At 34.1% G+C, this 21,900-nt stretch overlaps 1 protein-coding gene across 1 annotated transcript in view; it reads left to right on the top strand.

Annotated features, from left to right (window-relative positions):
• Positions 1 to 21,900, top strand: part of ADGB (androglobin) — a 174,552-nt gene that overhangs the window by 112,215 nt on the left and 40,437 nt on the right. The window contains exons 24-28 of the mRNA XM_003790264.2: positions 5,019 to 5,153; positions 5,603 to 5,756; positions 8,928 to 9,115; positions 12,662 to 12,846; positions 19,278 to 19,477. Of these exons, the coding sequence (XP_003790312.1) occupies positions 5,019 to 5,153; positions 5,603 to 5,756; positions 8,928 to 9,115; positions 12,662 to 12,846; positions 19,278 to 19,477 (862 nt within the window). The remainder of the gene's footprint in view (positions 1 to 5,018; positions 5,154 to 5,602; positions 5,757 to 8,927; positions 9,116 to 12,661; positions 12,847 to 19,277; positions 19,478 to 21,900) is intronic.

The following is a 21,900-nucleotide window of genomic DNA, read 5'->3' as shown; positions in this document are numbered from 1 at the left end:
GAACTGCAAAATAGCTCAATAAAAAGTATCCCAACTGAAGCATAAAAAAAAATTAGTGAGAACTAACAGAATAGCATGAGGGACTTATAGAACATGCTCAGAAAGTCTCCCATGTATAATCAGCATGCCAGAATGTAAAAGATAATAGCTGAGAATTTTCCAAAACTGATAAAAGATGTCAACTCCTGTTTTCAAGAGACTCTGAAAACCTCAGGCAGGAAAGACACACACAAAGACACATTGTAGTCCAACTGCTGCTGCAATTCAAAGACCAAAAGAAAAAAAAAGTCTTAAAAGCAGCCAGAGAAATAGGAAATATTATCTTCAAAGGACAATCTGACTAATTGGCTACATGTAGGAGTAAATTCATGAGAGTAGCATTGCCAAATTCAGACACTGAATAAAAGGTTTACAGAAGTTTAAGTGATTGTTGCCCAATAGTCAGTCAGTCTTCTTAAGAAAAGTTTCTATGCATGTCTCATGCTCAATTTTTTAATGAGGTTTTCTGATCTTTTTTGTTGAATTGCTTGAATTCTTTGTAGATTCTGGCTTCTTCCATTCTGTAGGTTGTCTATTTGCTTTGTTGATTGTGTCCTTGGCTAGGAAAATCTTTTTAACTTGATTAAATCCTATTTATTTATTTTTATTGTTGCTACAATTGCCTTTGGGGTCTTCTCTATAAATTCTTTCCCTAGGCCTATATCTTTACAAGTTTTTCCCATACTTCCTTCTAGGATTTTTGTAGTTTCATGTCTTAAGTATAAATCTTTTACCCATCATAAGTTAATTTTTGTGAATGGTGAGAGGTGTGGATCCTGTTTTTGTCTTTTACATGTGGTTATCCAGTTCTCTCAGCATCATTTATTGAATAGGGATTCTTTTACCTCATGTTTCCTTTTGTTTGCTTATTAAAGATCAGATGGCAACACAAGGATAGTTTCATCTCTAGATTCTCTGTTCTGTTTCATAGGTCTATGTTTCCAATTTTATACCAATAGTATATTTAGGGTCTTTTCTGATTCCATATGAAACATGGAACTATTTTTTTCAAAATGCTGTGTTGGTATTTTCATGGGCATTGTGTTGAATCTGTAAATCACTTTGGGTAGTACAGCCATTGTAACAATGTTCATTCTGCCAACCTCTGAGCATGATGTTTTTCCATCTGTTAAAAGTCTTCTGAAGTTTCTTCTCTCAGTATTTCATAGTTCTATCTATAGAGATCCTTCAATCCTTCGTTAAATATATGCCGAGGTATTTCATTTTGTCTGATGCTGCTGTGAAGAGTATTATGTCTTTGATTTGATTCTCAGTTTGACTGTTGTTGACATATAGGAAAGCTACTGATTTGCATATATTGATCTGATATCCTGAGGCATTGCTACATTTATTGATCAATTCTTGGAGTCTCTTGGTTTTCAAGAGACTCTGAAAACCTCATGCAGGAAAGACATACAAAAAAGACACATTGCAATCAAACTGCTGCTGCAACTGGCAATGAATTTGGCAATGCTACCGTCATGAATTACTCCTGTATGTAGAGAATTAATCAGATTATCCTTGGTGTTTTGTAGATAGAAGATTATTTTGTTGACAAAGAGCAATAGTTGCTCATTATCTCTAATGGCAATGCACATTAAAGCCACATTGAGATATCACCTATCCCCAGTGAGAATGACTCATATTGTAAAGTCCTAAAACAACAGATGGTGACATGGTTGCAAAGAGGAAGGAAACCTCATGCACTCTTGGTGAAACTGCAAACTAGTACAACCTCTCTGGAAAGTAGTATGGAGATTCCTCAAAGAATTAAAAGTAGGCCTACCATTTGACTCTGCAATCCCACTACTAGGTATTTATCTAAAAGGAAAAAAAAGATATTTTTTCATAAAGACACTTTTGCTAAAATTTTTATAGCAGCACAATTCACAACTGCAAAGATATGGAAACAATCCAAGTGCCCTGCAATACATGAATGGATTGATAAATTGTGGTATATGTATGTTGTGGAATATTATTCATCCATAAAGAGGATAGAGCTCTAGTATCTTTTGTAACAACCTGGGGTGAAATTGGAGGCCATTCTTGTACGTGAAGTATCACAAGAATGGAAAAAAACGAACACCACTTGTACTCAACAGTAAGTTGGAACTAGTTGACCAACACTTATAAGCTTTTACAGAAGCAAAATTAAATGAAATTTAAGTAGGGGAGAGGGGAAAAATGGATGGGTAAATTCTCACCTAATGGATACATTACATGAGTATCTTGCACACTTTCTGGGTGAAGGACATGCATATAGCTCTGATTTTAACCTTATAAAAGCAAGCTATGTAACCAAAACATATGTACTCCCATGAATAATCTGAAATTTTAAAAAAGTTTTAAGGTTCTGGCAATATTACAAATTAAAAAATAATTAAATTACTACTGTTTAATCATTTAGATGAAACTCTAGTAGGACAGAGATGGAAGTTATATTCTCTAGGGTTACATAGTATGGTTTAACAAGTGAATTTAGGAAGAAATCAGATTAATCTTATGTATATATATTTCAGAGAATAGAAAAAGAAACATTTTCCAACTCATAAGCTTGATACAAAAATTCAACAAGGACATTACAAGAAATGAAATTTCAAACAAATAACACTCTTGAATATAGATGCAAAAATTATGTAATTAAAATATTAGCAAACCAAATTGTATTTCTATTAAAAGGATAAAACTTCATAAATAAGTGGGTGTACCCACCCCCAGACATAATAATGATGACATAATATCAGAAATTAGTCATTTTAGTTCAGCACATTAATAATAAAAAGGACAAAAGATTTAGTTATATGGATTGGTTCAGAAAAAGCATTTGATATAAAACATCTTCAGAAATAAAAAAAAATAAATCTTTTGGCAAAATCTAGACAAGACTCTTCTTAATATATTAAGATAATCTCGTATAAAAAGAAAAACTAACGCAAACCTGATTAGTGGTGACATTTATGAAAGATTTTCTCTGAGTTTAGGAATAAGACAAAGATACCTGTTCAACCACTTCTATTCCAAATAATCCTGAAAGTCTAAGAAGTGAATAATGCAATTAAGTAAAATAAAAGTCATGAGAATTTAAAAGGAAGAAACAAGACCTTCACTGTTAATAGATGACATGATTTTGTGTATATAAGAATATTAAAAAATCTATATGGAAATTGCTAAAGTTAAGAAAAGGTGCTGCATACAAAGTTAATATAAAATAACAATTGAATTTCTATTTCTAATAAAGGAACAAATAGAAAATTATGTATCAGATATATAAAAATTCAAAATAGTCTAGATCATAAATTAATGAAAAACACATCATGATCAGCCATATCCAGTAGAACCTCCCTAGCTGACCCCCTCATTACATTGACCATTTCCTTAAGTTGACCTAATTTCCATAGATTGGACATGTACCACATGTATGTGTCAGTACATGTTGACCACCTCTGTATGTTGATGAGTTTGTTACAGTCTCTTGGGTTGTCAACTTACAGAGGTTTTACTTTATCAAATTATTTATTTATTTATTTTGAGACAGAGTCTCACTTTGTCACCCTTGGTAGAGTGCTATGGTATCACAGTTCACAGCAACCTTCAACTCTTGGGCTCAGGCGATCTTCTTGCCTCAGCCTCCCAAGTAGCTGGGACTACAAGTGCCTGCCACAATGCCTGGCTGTTTTTGTTGCAGTTGTCATTGCTGTTTTAGCTGGCTGGGGCTGGGTTCGAACCCACCACACTCAGTATATAGGGTCGGCGCCCTACCTACTGAGGCACAGGCACCGCCCACTTTTATCAAAATTTTAATTAAAAACAGAATCTACTTCTATACTCACCCAATTTAGAGAGTGAATGCCTTGCTCACCTCACCCTAATCCTACTCCACAGGTGCTGCTATGGCCTAATCACTCCAACTTGAATAACTTTTGCTTCAGAACCTCTGTTTTCTAAAAAGGATACACTTTTGCCTGAATTTTCTTTTGCAACTGACTTTGCATTTGAAAGCATGGTGGGGCCTACCACAGGGTGATCTCTGGGTCTAACTCTATGTACCTAATTTTTGAAAAGACAATGTGTGTTAGAAAATGAGCTCTCCTATGAAGGAGTTGGATTAGACTAAACTTGACTAAATTAAAACTAATTCTTAACTACGACTGAAACTTCCAACTCTGTCAGGGAGGTCTCTTTGGGTCATTCAAGATATTCCACATGGCATATTAGGATTGTGATGGCCCTATATTTATTAAGATTTTCTGAGGTATATGAAAAAAGGTTCCATCCCAGTTGTAAAGCCTTTATTTTATAAAGAACCCTACATTCCTGGTATTACTAAGGCTAGATCCAGTTTCTATCTGAATGGGAGGGATAAGACCTGGGGACCATCACATTATCACTTTCATCATGTTCTAGGATATATCACAGCCTCCAGGGGACAAACATGGAGAAGGCTCAGTCAATAGCATGGTCTACTCCATTGTGCATCAGAAATCTTACAGAAGGAATATTCTAAATATTCTTAACCCTTGCTCATGCCCTTAGTTTTATCTATTTTTCCAAACCTGTTTTTCACTTTAAATTTCATTCTTATCTACTCTGTACCTCAATTCTAGACCATTCAGTGTCTCTCACCCAGTTTTAGTGCTGGTTCGCCTGCTTCTGGTTTTCCTATCCTTACAGCTTGAACTTTGGTTCTGATTTTCCACCTACAAACTTTGAGAACTCCTTTAATCATGAATTACATTCTCCTTTGACTAAGCTTAAGGTAAATTTGGGTACCTTTGAAAGACATCTATTATGGTAGGCCTAGAATAAGCTCCCCTACCTTGGCACCATGTACCATAGGCCCTTTGATCAAGGACTTAATCCAGCAAACAATGTTTTGTAATATTTTATGCTGTCTTTTGCCTATTACTTTTTTGTAAATAGAGTTTATTTGAAAAGTGGCATTTTTTCCACTGATACTTAAAATAGTTTTGCATTTCTAGACTAATGTTTAAAAGCAAGTGCAAGTCTATGGAATCTTACCCATGCTACCAAGATGAAGAAACTAAGATTGCCTTTTCTGACTATAATGTGACCTATCAAGATCAGCCACCGAACACTTGGTTTATAGTATTCAGGTATAGTCTATATACCAGCAAACAATGTTTTAAAGTGGCATGCAATATTCCTGTCTGTAGAGTTTTATTTATGATAGTAATAAAAGCCTGAGCTTCTAGGTTGCCTATTTCATCAAAATATGAGGAATGTTCCATATGTGCATGATAAAAAAATAACATAGGGTATTAATATGCTCTCAGCAGAAAGAAAAATGCTTTCAATTCTAAGCAACAGCCTATTTGATAAAAGTTCTAAATTACTTATAAAATGGGATTTCTTACTGAAATTTGAATTTTCATAAAAAAATAATATGTTAATACAAATTTTTAAAAGAAAATAATTTATATACCTTGTACTTATTTGGAATTTCAGGCTTTTAAAAATTTCTTGACTTTTTAAAATTTTAAACTTAATTTCAAATTTTCTTTAAATTCATGTCAAAGGAAAGTTCATGCTTTTGTAATTACAGAGAAACATTTTTGGTTCCTCAAGATATGATTTTGGTTCCCAAAGTATACACTACCCTTCCAGTCTGTATGCTACATGTTGTTAATAATGACACAATGGAACAAGTACCAAAGATGTTCCAAAAAGTGATGCCTTATTTTTATACCAAGAATAAGGTAGGTGTAAACTTTACACTCCTCATATAATAGAATGGCAGTGGAAATCCATCGGTTTGTAGAGGGGCCAGGAGGAGGTAGGACAGAGGGGTTTTCAATCTACTTAACAGAGGAAAAGAGCCCAGTCTTCCCGTTTAGAAGTCTTATTTCTTTGACAATAGGAGGTACTGAGTGTGGATGCCAGAGTATTTATTACCCCTCAGCTCTCTTTTTCTTTTCTCCTTCCCAAATAAAATGTGACAAAAAGAAAGCATTAGAAGTTCTAATTACTGAAATCATAAAATTATACAAATCCTTAAAACAGAAATGGATCTAAAGAGCTCATTTATTCCAATCCCTAAACCAATTCAGATGACTGTCTCTGATTATTCTACTCCTCTATATTTCAGAAAATCAAGATAACACAGTTACCTATCTCCCCACCCTACCCTCCATAGGCTTTTCTGGGGCTACATAAATTCTTTCAGAGGCCAGGAGCACTTGGCACATTACTCCTGTGGAATTAGAGACCCTAGTCTGATCTTCACTCAAACCATGTTGTCTCTCTGTTTATTTAAACCCCATATTCATGTTTTCAGTCATTTTTTCCCACAGAGAATCGTGACAAAGGATAATGTGCACCTGGACTGGGAAACCGAGAGATCTGTTTTAGGTCCGAGCTTCTATTCTTCAGCTATATGGCTTTGAACTTTATCTTTTTCTTTGGGTTTCCGCTGTACTTGACTTCAGAAACTCATTTCCATGATTCTATGCATTATTTTGTGGGAATTAAGACATACTTATCTAATGGATACTGCTTTGTAGGAATGAAAGACAAGTTAAAAATGTATTCACTCCATTAAAAAATAAAACCTAATAGCATTTTTGAGCTGTTTTGGAGATTTTAGGAAACATTTTAAAAATCAGAGTGATTAAATTCTGGATGAACTTTTTGAATCCAGTTTGATGCATATATTTATGTGTGTATATGTATACATACAAGTATATACATATATGCCTATACATACAGAGCTGCCAAAAGAAATGTATATATATTTTAAGAAAGGAAAAAAAATATTAAAATTGTAATACTCAATATGTATCACTAACATCTCTTATCTTGTATCTTATATCTCTTAGAACTGCAGCAAACATGACTTGAGTCTCACAGTTTTAATCCAATTATTACCATCCTTAAAATCTGTATACATTTTTTGGCACCCTCAGTATATATACTAGTATTTTTGTTGGGGCAGTGCCTGTGGCTCAAAGGAGTAGAGCCTGGCCCCTTATACCGGAGGTGGCATGTTCAAACCTGGCCCCAGCCAAAAACTACAAAAAAAAAAAAAATTGTTTTGACTGAGTTTTTGCTGATATTTTGACATTAAAAATTTGTATTTGTTTTATTACCCCCTTAGCATTTTTCTATTGTTTTTCATGAAATAAATCTTCTTGATGTTATAGTCAGATTTTACTAAATTTAAAGATTATCAAATCATAACTTGGGCTTAAGTTATTTTTACTTTGTATTAAATATGGCAAGTGTCACATTTACATTTCAAGAGAAAATCTAATAGATATTACTATTTTGTGTGCAGTTATTTATACATGGAATTATATAAACATAATTTTTAAAACTCATTTGATTAAAATCAATGTGTTAATGTTTTTGTTTATGTTTAATTATGTTATTTTCACTTGTACATATTCTTCTTAATTGCTTTTGAAAGGGTATTTATATGTCACTTAAAAACAGAACAATTTGCTATTATAAGTAAATTTCTGCACATCAAACATATATTGCCATCTTTATTTGACCCATACAATTTATTTTTACACTGTAGTCTCTTCTATGTAATAATAAGTTCTAGTTTATTGAAAATTGCAGTTTTGTGAAATTTATCTTTTTATAGCAGAAAACCTTGGGTTGACTCAAACACTGTAAGGGAGAACTAGTGGTTCAATAACAAACTTTGTCTTCACACCAGTGTCCTATTTTTGTTTGTTTTTCTCAGTTTGACCTTAATTCCTTTTTGAATAGAAACTTGGTACTGTATTACATAACTCGTTTACTCTGGCAATCCTGAATCCATTTAGAATAGCTGGGTTCTATTTTATAATCCTACCACTGCTCTAGCTTTGGATTGTCACTTACTGATGCCTATTCCCACCATTTTATAACTTTTTTCTCTTAAAATTATTCTCTGAACCTGGACAAGTAGGAGTCATGTACTTTTGTTTTTCTTGTTTAATGCATTAGTACCATGGACTCAAGCAATAATAAAATTAGCATTAAATATGAGCCTTACCCTTTGCAAATATAAATGCTTAGTGTACACAGTTTATCTTTCGTTTTTACATGCTCCAAATACCATGTCAAAAGGTCCCTACTGACATTGCAATTTTAATTTCACCATAGGTTAATATTCCTAGATATCTACTGAATTGATGACATTCATTCTGGCTTGTGTATATGCCATTTTTGTTTCTGGTAATCCAAACACATCAGAGAGCTTCCTCCTCAAGAGAGAACAATTGGAAGACAAATCTACCTTTTTATTCTTTGTTGGGGGCATCTGGAATTTTAAAGCCAGAACTGCTTTGCAGCTTTGCACCTTAGGATGTTACCAGGTTCTTGATTCACTGATGGATTGTCCAGATACCCAATTACACTGAACCACCATAAATAGGCTCTTTCCTATGTTTTTTAGCTTCCTCTTTTCTCATTTTCAATCACACATCAGGGTTCTGAGGGATCAAATTGGCTGTGTTAACTCCATAGCTCTACCTGTCATTTCAAGGGAACTTTTAAGAATTCTTCTGTTTTCCTCACTTTAGTATTTTAGAAAGATGAATCTATGAGACAGGAGAATCAAGTCAGAAGTTCATGCAATGATAAAAATTTACATTAGAAGAATTAAGAGAAAACAGTAATCATCTCCTCAGTTAAGCACTATAAATATAGTTCAGGAACTACACACACAAAAATGTTACTCATCTTCCTGAAAATGTTAGGTGGCATTTTCTAGGAGGAACTTCGGAATATAACGCTGGTCATTTTGTGTTTATTGGGAGTTATTGGGATCTGTATGTGTATTGAGAGAATAAAATATTTAGTGCGATGATATATTGTACCTCTGAGAGATGAGTAATATCTTACCCATTTATCCCTGTAATTGCCTTTTCTTATAGAAGGGATACACCTTCGTGGCTGAAGCCTTTACAGGTGACGCGTACGTGTCAGGCTCGCGATGGAAACTGCGCCTCATTGGTTCTTATGCCCCCCTCCCCTGCCTCTCCCGGGAGGCTCCATGCAGCGCCTTCACTACCAAGGAAATCAGAGACCACTACATACCCAACGATAAGAAGATATTATTCAGGTACAAGTACATGACAAGAGGACAAATGTACATTCTTCTTAAAATGTTAATATTTTAGGATAAAAATAAATGCTGCTGTAAGATCCTGAGTTAGTTTTCAATATCAATTTCTGTACTTCTTTGGAAATAATTAATTTAGAGCAATGTGGTGATGTGGGTATTACATCAGATCAAGCCTACTTAGTTGCACATAAAGGTACAAACATCTTCCTACTCTTCGTTGTACCTGACTTGGATCAAGCACTCTCCATGAGGTGCCTTCCTCTTCCTACCTTTTCCTCGCTCTGCCCCATCTCTGGCTAGTCTTTGGTGGGGAATTTCCTTTATCTCCCGACTCAGCCTTCTTTGCTGCTCCGTCTGTGTTCAGAGCTCTCCTTGGACTCCCGTTGATTCTAATTTCAACTTGTCTCCCATGCTCACTGTCCCTGCACTGCTTCAGGCTCTCCTTATCTTTGACCTGAAGAACTGTTGTGTTTCTTGACTTCCTGACTTCTTTATATCCCCTTTTTCTATGCAGTCCACTCTCTTGATCCTCTGAGGACCACCTCCTGACACACATGCCCTGCAGTTTTATTTTGCTCCCATCTTTCCCCTGGCCTATGTGTCCTGTCTCCATTTTTCTCTACTTACAAAAATCCATCCCTTTGAATATTAATTTCCAACAGTAACATTATTTGTGCTTAAACATTCAAATATAATTAGATGGTCTTGGTCAAATTCTTACAGCATTTTCTTCTTTCTGAGATTGTGGTGTACCAGATTTCAGCTGATGAATTCCTATTCAAGAGAATTATCACTTACTGAGTGCCAGAACCATGTCTTGTCAATAAACCAGCACCTGATACATAATCTGCCTTCATTAAATATTTGTTATTGAGTCATTAGAATACACATCTTCTCTTTCTAATATATATACTGTATGGCATAGGAAATTTGAAAAATGTAGGTCTTACTAAGAAGAATGGAAACATCCCCAAAGCTAGAAGTAACAATTGTGATGAGATATTTTAACTATTGTGATAGAAAGCCATGGTATCAACAGCAGGCCTTGCTGATATGCTAAGTAGCGACATTTAGCCTACTCATATCTAAATTAGTCCCAGAAGCTGGTCTTAAAGTTAAGTGATGAAGAAGGTGAGGAGAGACCTGCTTGAGTATCATATGTGAAAGTTCAGAAATCAAAGGGTATGCAACCTTTTCTGGGAACTAAAGACATATTCATTTTATTTGCAAAGTGGAGTTACAGGATATTATGACAAGTGGTCAGGCCAGAGAGGTCAGCAGATCCCTTTCCCAAAGGGCTTCACGAGACAAAATATATAGATTTTACTTTAGGGCAATGGAATGCTTTAAAGAATTTTAAGAAAAATGAAATTATCAAACTTGTGATTAAAAATTATATCTGCAAAGCATGAATTAAAAAATGCTTTAGATATAATTTTTAAGACAAAAAGAACCAAATTATTTTGAAATTACATTTACTCATAAAAGATGAGGGATATAAAATTAAAAAGCCCACTAGAAGGCTGCAGTGTGTTAAATTAATGGAAGGGGTGAGTGAGGGAGGTAGGGGACCTGGTAGAAGCTTTAAAATAACCCAGGTATGTGAGAATGGCAACCTGAATAGGGCAGCGTATTGGTCTGCCAGGGTTGCTGTAACAGAGTTCCACACACCACGTGGCTTAAGCAGCAGAGATGTCTTGTCCCAGGGTTCCAGAAGCTGCACTTTTGAGATCAAGGTGTCTGTAGGGCTGGTCCTCATTGAGGGCTGCAGGAACAATCTTGTTTGTGACTCTCCTAGCTGCTTTTTGTTTGCCGGTGGACTTTGGTTCTCCTTGGCTTATAGATACATCACCTCTATCACTGCCTTTAGCTGTATGTGGTGTTTTACCCTGAAAGCCGCTGTTTCCAAAGGTCCCTTTTTGGGACATCAATCTTGTTGGATTAGATCCCACCGTAATGACTTGAACCTTGTAACGTGATTGCCTCTGAAAGACCCAATCTCCAGATAGGTGACACGGTGAGGTACTGGGCGTTAGGGCTGCAACACATCTTTTGTGAGGGGAGGGTACACAATTCAACCTGTCACAGGCAGTTGTAGAGAACTTGGAGCAAGAACAAAAGAATTTTAAGATATTGGAATCGGCAACCCTGGTTAAGTCCTGGAGTTTGACTTGGACAATATTTAGATGGGATCATTTCCTCAGATAAAGAGTTCTGGAGAAGAAGCTTATTTGCAATATGGTCGGTAGAAAGACATTTCTTTTCAGTTTTTAAATATGATCCTTCAATGAAATAGCCAAGGGATCCTGCGTAAGTAGTTGAGGTAGAGCCACTGATTTTGGAATCATTATTCCAGGAAAGTTTACAGAAAAAAGAGTAAAACCCAGGCCAGAACATTAAGATTCTCTAATATTGGTGGGAATGGCAGTGGGAATGAAGTCTGAGAAAAGTATCCCCTGAATAGAAGGAGAAGTATAAACATTTCCACACTCACAGGAGAAGTATTTTTAAGGGAGAATGGAGGGTCGATGCAACCTTGTCAAACTTTCCTGAGATGTCAAAAAAGATGTTTCTATAGGATAGAGACAAACTGCTTGAAACCTTGGCAGAGCAAGTTTAGCCCTGAGTTGGTGACGGAGAGAGCCAGTGGAAGGTGATGAGATGAGAAAAGTGAAGGTGGACAGTTCTTCCTAGACGCTGAGCTGGGAGAGCTGAGATGCGGTGGAGACTGGACTGTAAGATGAGCTAAAGATCACGCTGGTTTATTTTGTGCTTTGTTTTAATCTGTTTTTAAAATAAGAGATAGCTGTACCTATGTGCAAGCCAATGGCAAGGATAAGAAGGAGAATGTTTAAGATATAGGAGAGAGAAGATATTCAGAAAAACAAATTTCCCCCAAATTTGAAGGTCAATAGAATACCATACATTTGCAAGGAAGCCTCTAAGCTGAAAGAAAACAAAAACAAAAGCAAAACAACTCAGTTGCCTTAAGGGAGGGCAGTTGGAAAGGATGGGTTAATTGCATGCATGTTTCCAATCTTTTTTGCAAGAAGTTTCCAACCTTTAGGTAAAGGATGAGGGCGGAGGCTATGGGTACTATTATGCTTTAATTTCTCTGTAGTTTTGTGAATCAAGGAAAACACTGTTATCAGTGAAGTTTCCAAGAGCATTATTTCTGCCAGTTGTGCTCTTTATGTAGTAGAAAGGGATGGTGTCACGGTAGTTTGCAGATTGATGACAGGGCTTCGAGCCTCTTAGGTCTATTAGGTTTCGTCAGTGACTGCTTAGTATGTCTAAACAGAAAGTTAACATTTTTTTATTTAGGATTTGACAACGAAAGTCCCTATACTCCTTTTGGTTTACCGTACCATATTAGGACCCTTTGCCAACATCTATAATAATCACTATTCCTAGGATGTTAGCAAACTTTACAAGGTGGTTTCACTTTTAGATTATTGCATTGGAAAATGGTACCATTTATATTACTGACCTGAGAGACAGACTCATATACTTGTTTTGAAAGTGAATTTTTTTTTTTTGCAGGTATTCAGTTAAAGTGGCAGTACCGCAGATAGTTACGATCCAGGTGCGCACGTCCAAACCAGATGCGTTCATCAACCTGCAGGTCCTAGAAAATGAGGAAATTATGGTGAGCTCCATTGGAAAAGGCTTAGCTATCATCCCGGCATTTAACTTCCTGAGGAGTGAAAAAGCTTTGAGCTCCCAGTGTAAGTGGGCCTTTTCAACTGCATATTTGGATTCAGAAATAGACATTTATGTTTGCATAACATTTTAAAAATGTTTGACGATAAAATAGCAAGTGACCATGTAAATCCACAAAATTTGATATTGCAGTAAAATCTTGAGAGACTACTTATTATATTTGCCTGTCAAATTAGGCTCTGAAAATCAACAGACTTTTTTTTTTTATTACCTGAGCTTTCTTAATAAGAAGTAGAATTTCTATTATTTCAAAAAAAATTTTTACTTTCCTTTCATTCTCAATTCGTGACTTTTATAAAATATTCTATTTATTGAAGAGTTTTAAAATAAATAGATTATTTCTGAAATAATGGTTAACAATGATACTCTGTGGCATATTATTTATTAAGGTACTTTACTAATTTGATTCTGACTATCAAAATCACACACGACCAATGAAGAAAATTTGGATAAATAGATAATTATAAAAAAGGAAATAAGAAATCCCTTATTATAAAGCTACCCTCCCCCTGACATACTGTTAATATTTCAGCTTTTTGAGAAAACACACTGTAAATATTTTAGCTTTTATGGCTCCATTTTCCATTTTCATGTTTACGTTTTAAACAAAACTAGGATCTTACCTATCATGCCAACTGACATTTCTTCTTAAAACCATAACTTTTTTTCTTTTCTTGTAGAGTAGGTTGGGGTCTCCAAATGAATGATACATAAAAGTAATGATGATGTATTTCTTTTTCTTAAGTAGAAACACTTGCAGCATCTACTATTAAGTAGTATCTTCATTGGTGACTTCTAATAATTAGCCTTTATTAAATATGAGAACACTTTTTCTATTGATTGCTAAGAACATTAATATGAGATGGGTTAAGAATCTTATTTGTTCTTGTTGTCAAATTTTACCATTTAAAAGTTCGTAAATTGATTTTTAAATTTGAATTATTCTTGCATTCTTAGAATAAAACATATTTAGCCATGATACTTTAATACATGCCTGTGTGTAGAATATAATAAAATATCCAGCTTGTTGGGTCACGCACGTAACTTTATATTACTAGTAGTGGTTTTTCTGTGTGTGCCCCTGTGCATTACTCTTTTCTGGTTCTCAGGTTCAAATTATGATGAATTCTTGAAATTAATTTCAGAACTTTTTTAGTTTTCCTATTTTGGGAGGTAATTGAAATTCCACAGGAGTCAGTTCTTTGTGAAAAGATTCTTAAATTTGACCTCAAAATGTTCTAAGTGTTATGTTTTTCGGGAGATAGGCATGTGCTTGTTTTTAATTATTTTTAAAATAATTTCCAAGGCTTTTACAAAAAATTTTCATTTTTATAATTGATATTTTGACTTAAAGTGATGGATTTATCTAGTATCAATATATCTACATAATTGTGCACACAATATTCTTTCCTAATTTTTAAATCTCTTCTCGGTGTGTTTGTGTAATTATTATGAAATATTACCATTTATTTGTGTTTGATCAGACTCTTTGCGTTTTCCCTGTATTATTGTTTTTTTCTTAGAAAGAAATGGATTTGCTAATCAAACTCAAATGACTCTTTTAGTTTTGTAAACTACGTCATCAATATTTATATTTTAAAACCCTTCTTTTTATATTTAGTCTGATGTTCTGTCTAGCTTCTTCAATTGAAGTTTTAGTTCATGTTTTAAGTCTTATTTTTAAACAACTATATTTAATGCTATACATTTTCCAAAGTATGATTACATATATTATATATACACATAGCTTAAAATGCATAAAATTCCATATGTGGTGTTACTACGTACATTGGCCATGGCCTATGATTTAATTCTGATTTTTTTCTTTAAACTTAAGTATTTATAAAAATTTTAGAATTTTTAAACAATAAATTTGTTTTGGCTAGATTTTGTTATTAATTCCTAATTTAATTTTGTGGAGTTAGGAAGTATATTTATATTCTCTATTTTGAGGAGTTGATTTATGTTGTTCTTACTGCCCGATTAAAATACAATTTGATTAGTGTTCCACTGAGGTTTATAAAGAACCCATATACTTGATTCAGGTGGCAGTTGGATGCCTAAACATACACATACACTTTGATAAAATTGGTTAATTGTGACATTGAAAAATTTCAAGATTATCATTTACATTTATCTTACTACTGTGTACATTTCTTACTGATGTATGTTAAGATCCACTTTTATTTTAAAATGCATGAAAATTTCTCTAATATATTTAATTCTACATATTTCTGTCTTATGTTGTTAGTAGCATAAAGTTTCATATTTGCTTTAGATTTTTTGATGCATTATATTTTTAAAATAAGTATAAAGCAAGCTCTCTTTCATTTTCACAGGTTTTTTTGCTGTTATTACTGATTCTTCCTCTCACTATCATTTGCCTGTTAATGTTTTTCATTCATTTCTATTACATCAGGCCACTAGTGTTTAATTTCCCCACTACCAAAGACGAAGGTGACCAGATGTCCCGCTTTTGGTGGGACAGTCCTGATTTTTAACAATTTGTCCCACATCCCAGGGTGTTTTAAAAAAGTTCCGATTTTTGGAAAGAATGCACGACAAGCTAGGGAATGGGGGGGTGGGGACAATGGAAAGGGAATATACGGTTTTTGGCTGCTGAAAAGGTTAATGGAACTCCATTTGGGAATGAAGAGGTTAATGTGACTTCATTTGGAAATGAAAAGGCTAATGTAAACTCCCTATTCCCTTCCTGGGCAAGGTCACCTGGGTGGACCTGCACCCTACTCCTTTGAGCCACAGGCACCGCCCCATACATAATTTTTTTTAATGTATTATATTTGTAAATTGTATTTATGTTGAAATTAAAAATATATATATTACAGTACTATTTTTGCGTTCTATGAAAATTTTTGTTGCTCCATATAGACCAAATTTTTAATTAAGAAACACCACCCCCCCCAAGAGTGTCTCCCTTTACCAATGTTAAAATCTGGTCACCTTACCAAAGACATAACTACTGTGTTTATTTCCATCACAACATCCCACTTTTCCTGTTCTACAACTTCATAAAATGGAGGATGTAGAACATGTAGGATTTACTCTCTGGGCACTGGCTTCTTTTGCTCAGCATAATGTTTTAAGGTTACATCCGTGTTGTTGCATGCAATGCTGTTCTATTCTATTTCTATTTCTATTTTATTGCTGAGTGTTATTCCAGGACATGGCTATGTTTATCCAGTCTCCCACTGGACACAGAGTTTTACTGGAGTTTTAGAGTATGGTGACTAAAGGTGCTAAAGAACATGCTTGTATGTCTTTCATTAACCTATGTTTTTATTTCTATTGACTGAACACCTAGGAATTAAGTTAATCTGTCAGGGTTTGATATATGTACACATTTATTTTAAATGGAAAAAAGTTGAATCAAAGGATTATATTATTTAACACTTCTAACTAGCAAAGTATGAAAGTTCTGGTTTCTCCCCCATTTTGGTTGACATTTATTGTCAAAGTTTTAAATTTCAATCATTCTAGTAGTTATATAATACAAAATCTTTGTAGTTTAATTTGCATTTCCTTTATGACTAATAATGTTGAACTCCTTATGTGTGCTTATTGGCCAGGTATATAACTTACTGAGGGAAGTGTACATTCACACACCACACCCACATTTTTAATAGGTTACCTTATTGTTATTAAGCCATTCTTTGTGTAAACTATTTATTCTGGATATAAGTTTGCAACTGTAAGCTTTGCAATATTATCTCTTAGTTTAAGTCTTATTTATTTCACTTGTTTAGTGGCAACTTTTGAAGAGTCAAAAAAATTATTAGCACTATTTTTTTTTTATCTAAAATTCTTTGCCTAATCCAGGGTCATGAATATTTTTTCTCATGTTTTAGTCTAGAAGTTTTATAACCTTAGCATGTATGTTTATTTTTATGACCCATCTTGAATTAATTTTTGAAAAAAATATTGTGTATGATGGGAGGCAGGTGGTCAAGGTTCTTTTCATTCCCAGATACATACCTAGTTGTTCTAGTTATGTCCATTGGAAAGACAATATTTTCTCCCATTAAATTACCTTGATGCTTCAGTCAAAAATCACTTCACCATGTGTATGGGTCTATTTGGGGGGCTCTGTTTTGATCAATTGATTTAGATATCTACTCTCACTCCAACACCACATTTTATCAAAAAAGGTAGCTTTTGACGTGGATTAGGATTTTGTCAAACATGGGGAGCATTAACCTCTTACCAAAACTGAGCTTTTGGTCCATGAACATAATAAATATCTCAATTTTTTTTAGTCTTTAATTTCTATCAGCCACTTTTGTATTGTCAATGGCCATATTTATACATACTTTACTATATTTATATTTAAGTATTTTATAAGCATAGATACTCCACCCAGGGCTAAATATACATGCTTTATACAATTTGGAATCAGTGTCAGTTTCTTAGGTTTGCAACAGAAAATTAACACAAAGTGGGAGTTTCAAAACAACAAAAATTTATTCCTTAGTTCTAGGGGGCAGAATTCTGAAATCAAGGTGTTGGCTGGGTAATATTGGCATTGAAGGCTCTGAAAGAGAATCCTTCCTACACTCTTCTTCTGCTTTGGGTGTCTCCTAGTATTCTTTGGCTTATGAAAGCATCACTCTGTCTATGACTGTCAACATCTACAGATGTCCTTCTCTCTATACGTCTCTGTGTCTTCTTTTCTGTATCTTTTAAGTACACCTATCATTAGATTTCAGGCTTACCCTAATCCAGGTTGAGGTCATCTTACTTTCTTTACCTTAATAGCTACAAATGCCCTATGTCAAATAAGGTCACATTCTCAGATTTGAGTAGACATATCTCTCTTTGGTGGGACTTCACTATTCTATTTACTTTAGTATTGTACCGTGGATCACTTAGACTGTTTAATTTGACTTTTCTGTTGCTGTTTTCCATTTGTTCATTCATTATATTCATATTTTTCCTTAAAAACTTAATCACATTCTAGTAGCTATTTTAAAGCCTTTGTTTGATAAGTCTGACTTCTGTCTCAGCATTGTGTCTAATTATATTGACTACCAAAGATATGATCATATTTCCTGCTTCTTCATATCAAATTGATTGTGCACTGTTCATCATACATGTTGCATTGCTAAGAGTCTAGATCATGCCCTTTTCATGAAAAAATGTTTAATTTTGATCTGGAAGGCAATTAATTTATCAGCAGCTTAGCTGGATATAACCAGACTTGGTTCTGAACATCTTAAGTCAGGTGTAGGGTTGCCACTACTCTAGAGTTAGGGTAGCTGTACTCTTCATGCTTGGCCTTTCTTAAATTTCAACTGAATGCTCTGTGTGCTTATTAAATTCCCTTTATTTTGTCTGGTCAGAATTTCAACGTCTCTCAATATTGTGCAACTACTAGAATCTCCATTAAGCTTACAACTCTCCAGTAGTTATTGTTTGCCAGGCACTTTTGAGTGTTTGCACAAATGGAGTTTGGAATATAGCTAAAGACTCAAGTGGACCCCAATGTCTATTTCTGAGCTCCTTTGCTGTTCAGATATTTCTCTCTGGTATCAGAGAGAAAATCACTTAAAATTAAAATTAAAATTACTTGTCTCAGGAGCCTGATATGCCCATATGAACCTGAACCTGGCAGTGCTATGGTTCACTCTTCAGACTGAACCTTCCCATGCACACAGTTGGGAAGGTGCTCATGAGCAGAAATCTAGGGAAGTAGAAAGAACACCGTGTACATTTCATTTGTCTCGAAGATCACAATTGTGAGCTGCATATTGTCCAATGAATGAACACAGTTGCTTTATCCATTTTGTCCAATTTTGTCATTTTTTATGGTGGAAGAATAAGAATGATGCTTATTATCCTGTCAGGACTGGAATTGATGTGCATTTAGGTTTCCCTGATATATATTTGATGAATAAATTAATAATATCCAATATATTTCTATTTTTATTTCTAACAATGGTATTTATATTATTAGTTGATTGGAAAATACTAAAAAGTAGAAATTAAAAATTAAAGTGAAATTCTTTTACAAATATGATAACATGGGCACATGGCATTAAACATTAAGAAAGTCAGAATCTCTGATGTTAGCTTCATATCATTTGAGTGGCTCTAAATAAATGAGAAACTGTTGAACTGTTCTATATTCTTTTAACACTCAGTGGTAGCCCAGAAAATGCATGGCTCCATGCAGGTAACATAGATTCAGTAGATTTCTTTATAACTGTAATATTTCCAATGAGATAGTCATCTTAGTTTTTTATCTCATTAAAGCAAAAGGAATTGGCCTAGTCTGTTGACTGTTTTATAAAAAGATCTAGCCAACTTAAGGAACAATAACTATATACATATAGTTATATATAAGTTATAGTTATATATATATGTAAGTTACACGTATCAAATTTTAAATTAAACTTAAAATATCATTTCTCTTATTCAGCTAGCAAACAAGCTCTTTTATTTCATTCTGTATCCAAGAAAGAACAAGAAGTATATGTTAAAAAGAAATCTACCCAGGGAAGTCAGAAATCCAATAAGGGTAGACCTGGAAGTGCAGTACAAGAGAGCGGTCTGCCTCTTCTGGAGGAGGAAACCCTTGTCCCAGGTTTCACAGAAGAAAGTTCTAGCACACCACAGCAGGTATGTTTTCATTTGTATTTTACCTGGATGGAGTTGATACTTCTTCACAAAGTATCTCAAGAATGAAAAAACAAGTATCCAGTGTTCCCAATACTAATATGAAGCCAGTAGACAATCTAATACACACCCACACAAAAGAGAACAACTCAATTCAATTGAAGTTGACGGAGGAGATGGGAGGAGTGGGATGGTGTGTGCTGCCACCTAATGCGCACAACGTAAGGGTATATGGCGCACCTCCTGGGTGTAGGACACAACTACAACTTGGACTTTACCTAACAAATGCAAACATTACAACCTAATCATTTGTATCCTCATATTACTCTAAAACAAAAAATAAAAATAAAGAAGTATTCAACTGGACTACTCCTAAAAATCTAATATAACATAAAACAATCCATTTTCTTGGAATCATCAGTGTGTAATGTACAATGCCACCAGTGTATGACCTGGCATTGAAGAGTAAAACATTCTTAATGTTTCTCAGTGCCAAAATCTTTAAATACATAGCAAATTTAATTTGTACTCTACCTCTATAGTGTAGATATAATTATCTAACTTTGTAGTTGGGTTATAAGAGGTTATATAACTTTGAATGCCACATACTAATAACAGTCACAGTTTAAAGATCACATACTAATATAAACTAATTTGTATGTGGTTAAAACTAAAAGGAAAAAAGATAGTGCTGAATCAGAAGAAAAATGACCTAGGCATTGGAAACCAAAAACAAGAAAAGTAAAAGGAGTTGAAAAGAAAAAGTGCCAGAGTTAAGTCCTAATATGATAGTAATTACAATAAATTCATGTAGATTAAGTTAATAAACTAAAAGTCTAAAAGTTTAAAGATATACAAAAAATAAGATGACATTATAAGTAGTCCAAAATGATACTTTTAAATAAAATAACCAAAAAAATTTAAAAATACAAAGTTAGAAAAACCTACCTGCCAAATACAAACCAAGATGTATTAAACCAAATTTTAATACATCAATACACAGAATTCATAAAGGATGTTACATAAAAATAAAAGGAAGATAAATCAAATAGACATGAGCATAACAGAGAAGTACCTGACTATCCAAACACAATAGAAAAGAAAAAACCTATTATAACTATGGAGGAAAAAGATAACTCAACAATTAACAATTGAATATTTCAAAGACAAATATAGACTCAGGGTGAAAGGATGGTCATCTATATTCTAGGCTAATGGAAAGCAGAAAAAAGCAGGTGTTGCAATTTTATTCACAGATACAATAAGTTTTAAACCAACAAAAGTAACCAAAGATAAAGATGGCCACTTTATATTTGTGAAAGGCAATACTCAATACTATGAGATCTCAATTATCAATATCTATGCACCCAACCAGAATGCACCTCAATTTATAAAAGAGACTCTAACTGGCATGAACAACTTGATTTACCCCAGCTCCATCATAGTCAGAGATTTTAACATTCCTTTGGCAGTGTTGGATAGATCCTCCAATAAGAAGTTTAGCAAAGAAATCTTAGGTTTAAATTTAACTATTCAACTTCTGGACTTATCAGACATCTACAGAACATTCCATCCTAACAAAACTAAATACACATTTTTCTCATCAGTACATGGAACATACTCCAAAATCGATCACATCTTAGGCCACAAATCTAACCTCAGCAAATTTAAAGGAATAGAAATTATTCCATACCATCTTCTCGGACCATCATGGAATAAAAGTTGAACTCAGCAACAATAGGAACACAGACTCGTGTAAAAACATGGAAGCTAAATAACCTTATGGTGAATGATAGATGGGTCAGAGATGAGATCAAGAAGGGAGTTACCAAATTTTTAGAACAAAATGATAATGAAGATACAAGTTATCAGAACCTCTGGGATACCACAAAGGCAGTCCTAAGAGGAAAATTTATAGCATTGCAAGCCTTCCTCAAGAGAACGGAAAGAGAGGAAGTTAACAACTTAAAGGGACATCTCAAGCAGCTGGAAAAGGAAGAACATTCCAATCCCAAATCCAGTAGAAGAAAAGAAATAACCAGAATTAGAGCAGAATTAAATGAAATTGAAAACAAAAGGATTATAGAACAGATCAATAAATCAAAAAGTTGGATGAAAAAATCAACAAAATTGATAAACCTTTGGCCAACCTAACTGAGAAAAAAAGAATAAAGTCTCTAATCTTGTCAATCAGAAATGGTAAAGGTGAAATAACAACAGACTCTTTAGAAATTCAAGAAATCCTTAATGAATATTACAAGAAATTTTATTCCCAGAAATATGACAATCTGAAGGAAATTGACCAATACTTGGAAGCACATCATCTCCAAAGACTTAGCCAGAATGCAGTGGAAATGTTGAACAGACCTATATCAAGCTCTGAAATAGCATCAACTATACAAAATCTCCCTAAAAAGAAAAGCCCA

Source organism: Otolemur garnettii, unplaced genomic scaffold, assembly GCF_000181295.1.
Source record: "Otolemur garnettii isolate 467f Iridium unplaced genomic scaffold, OtoGar3 scaffold00042, whole genome shotgun sequence".
NCBI classification, from domain to species: Eukaryota; Metazoa; Chordata; class Mammalia; order Primates; family Galagidae; genus Otolemur; species Otolemur garnettii.
The sequence above is the reverse complement of the archived record's forward strand: the minus strand, read 5'-3'. Positions and strand labels throughout refer to the sequence as shown.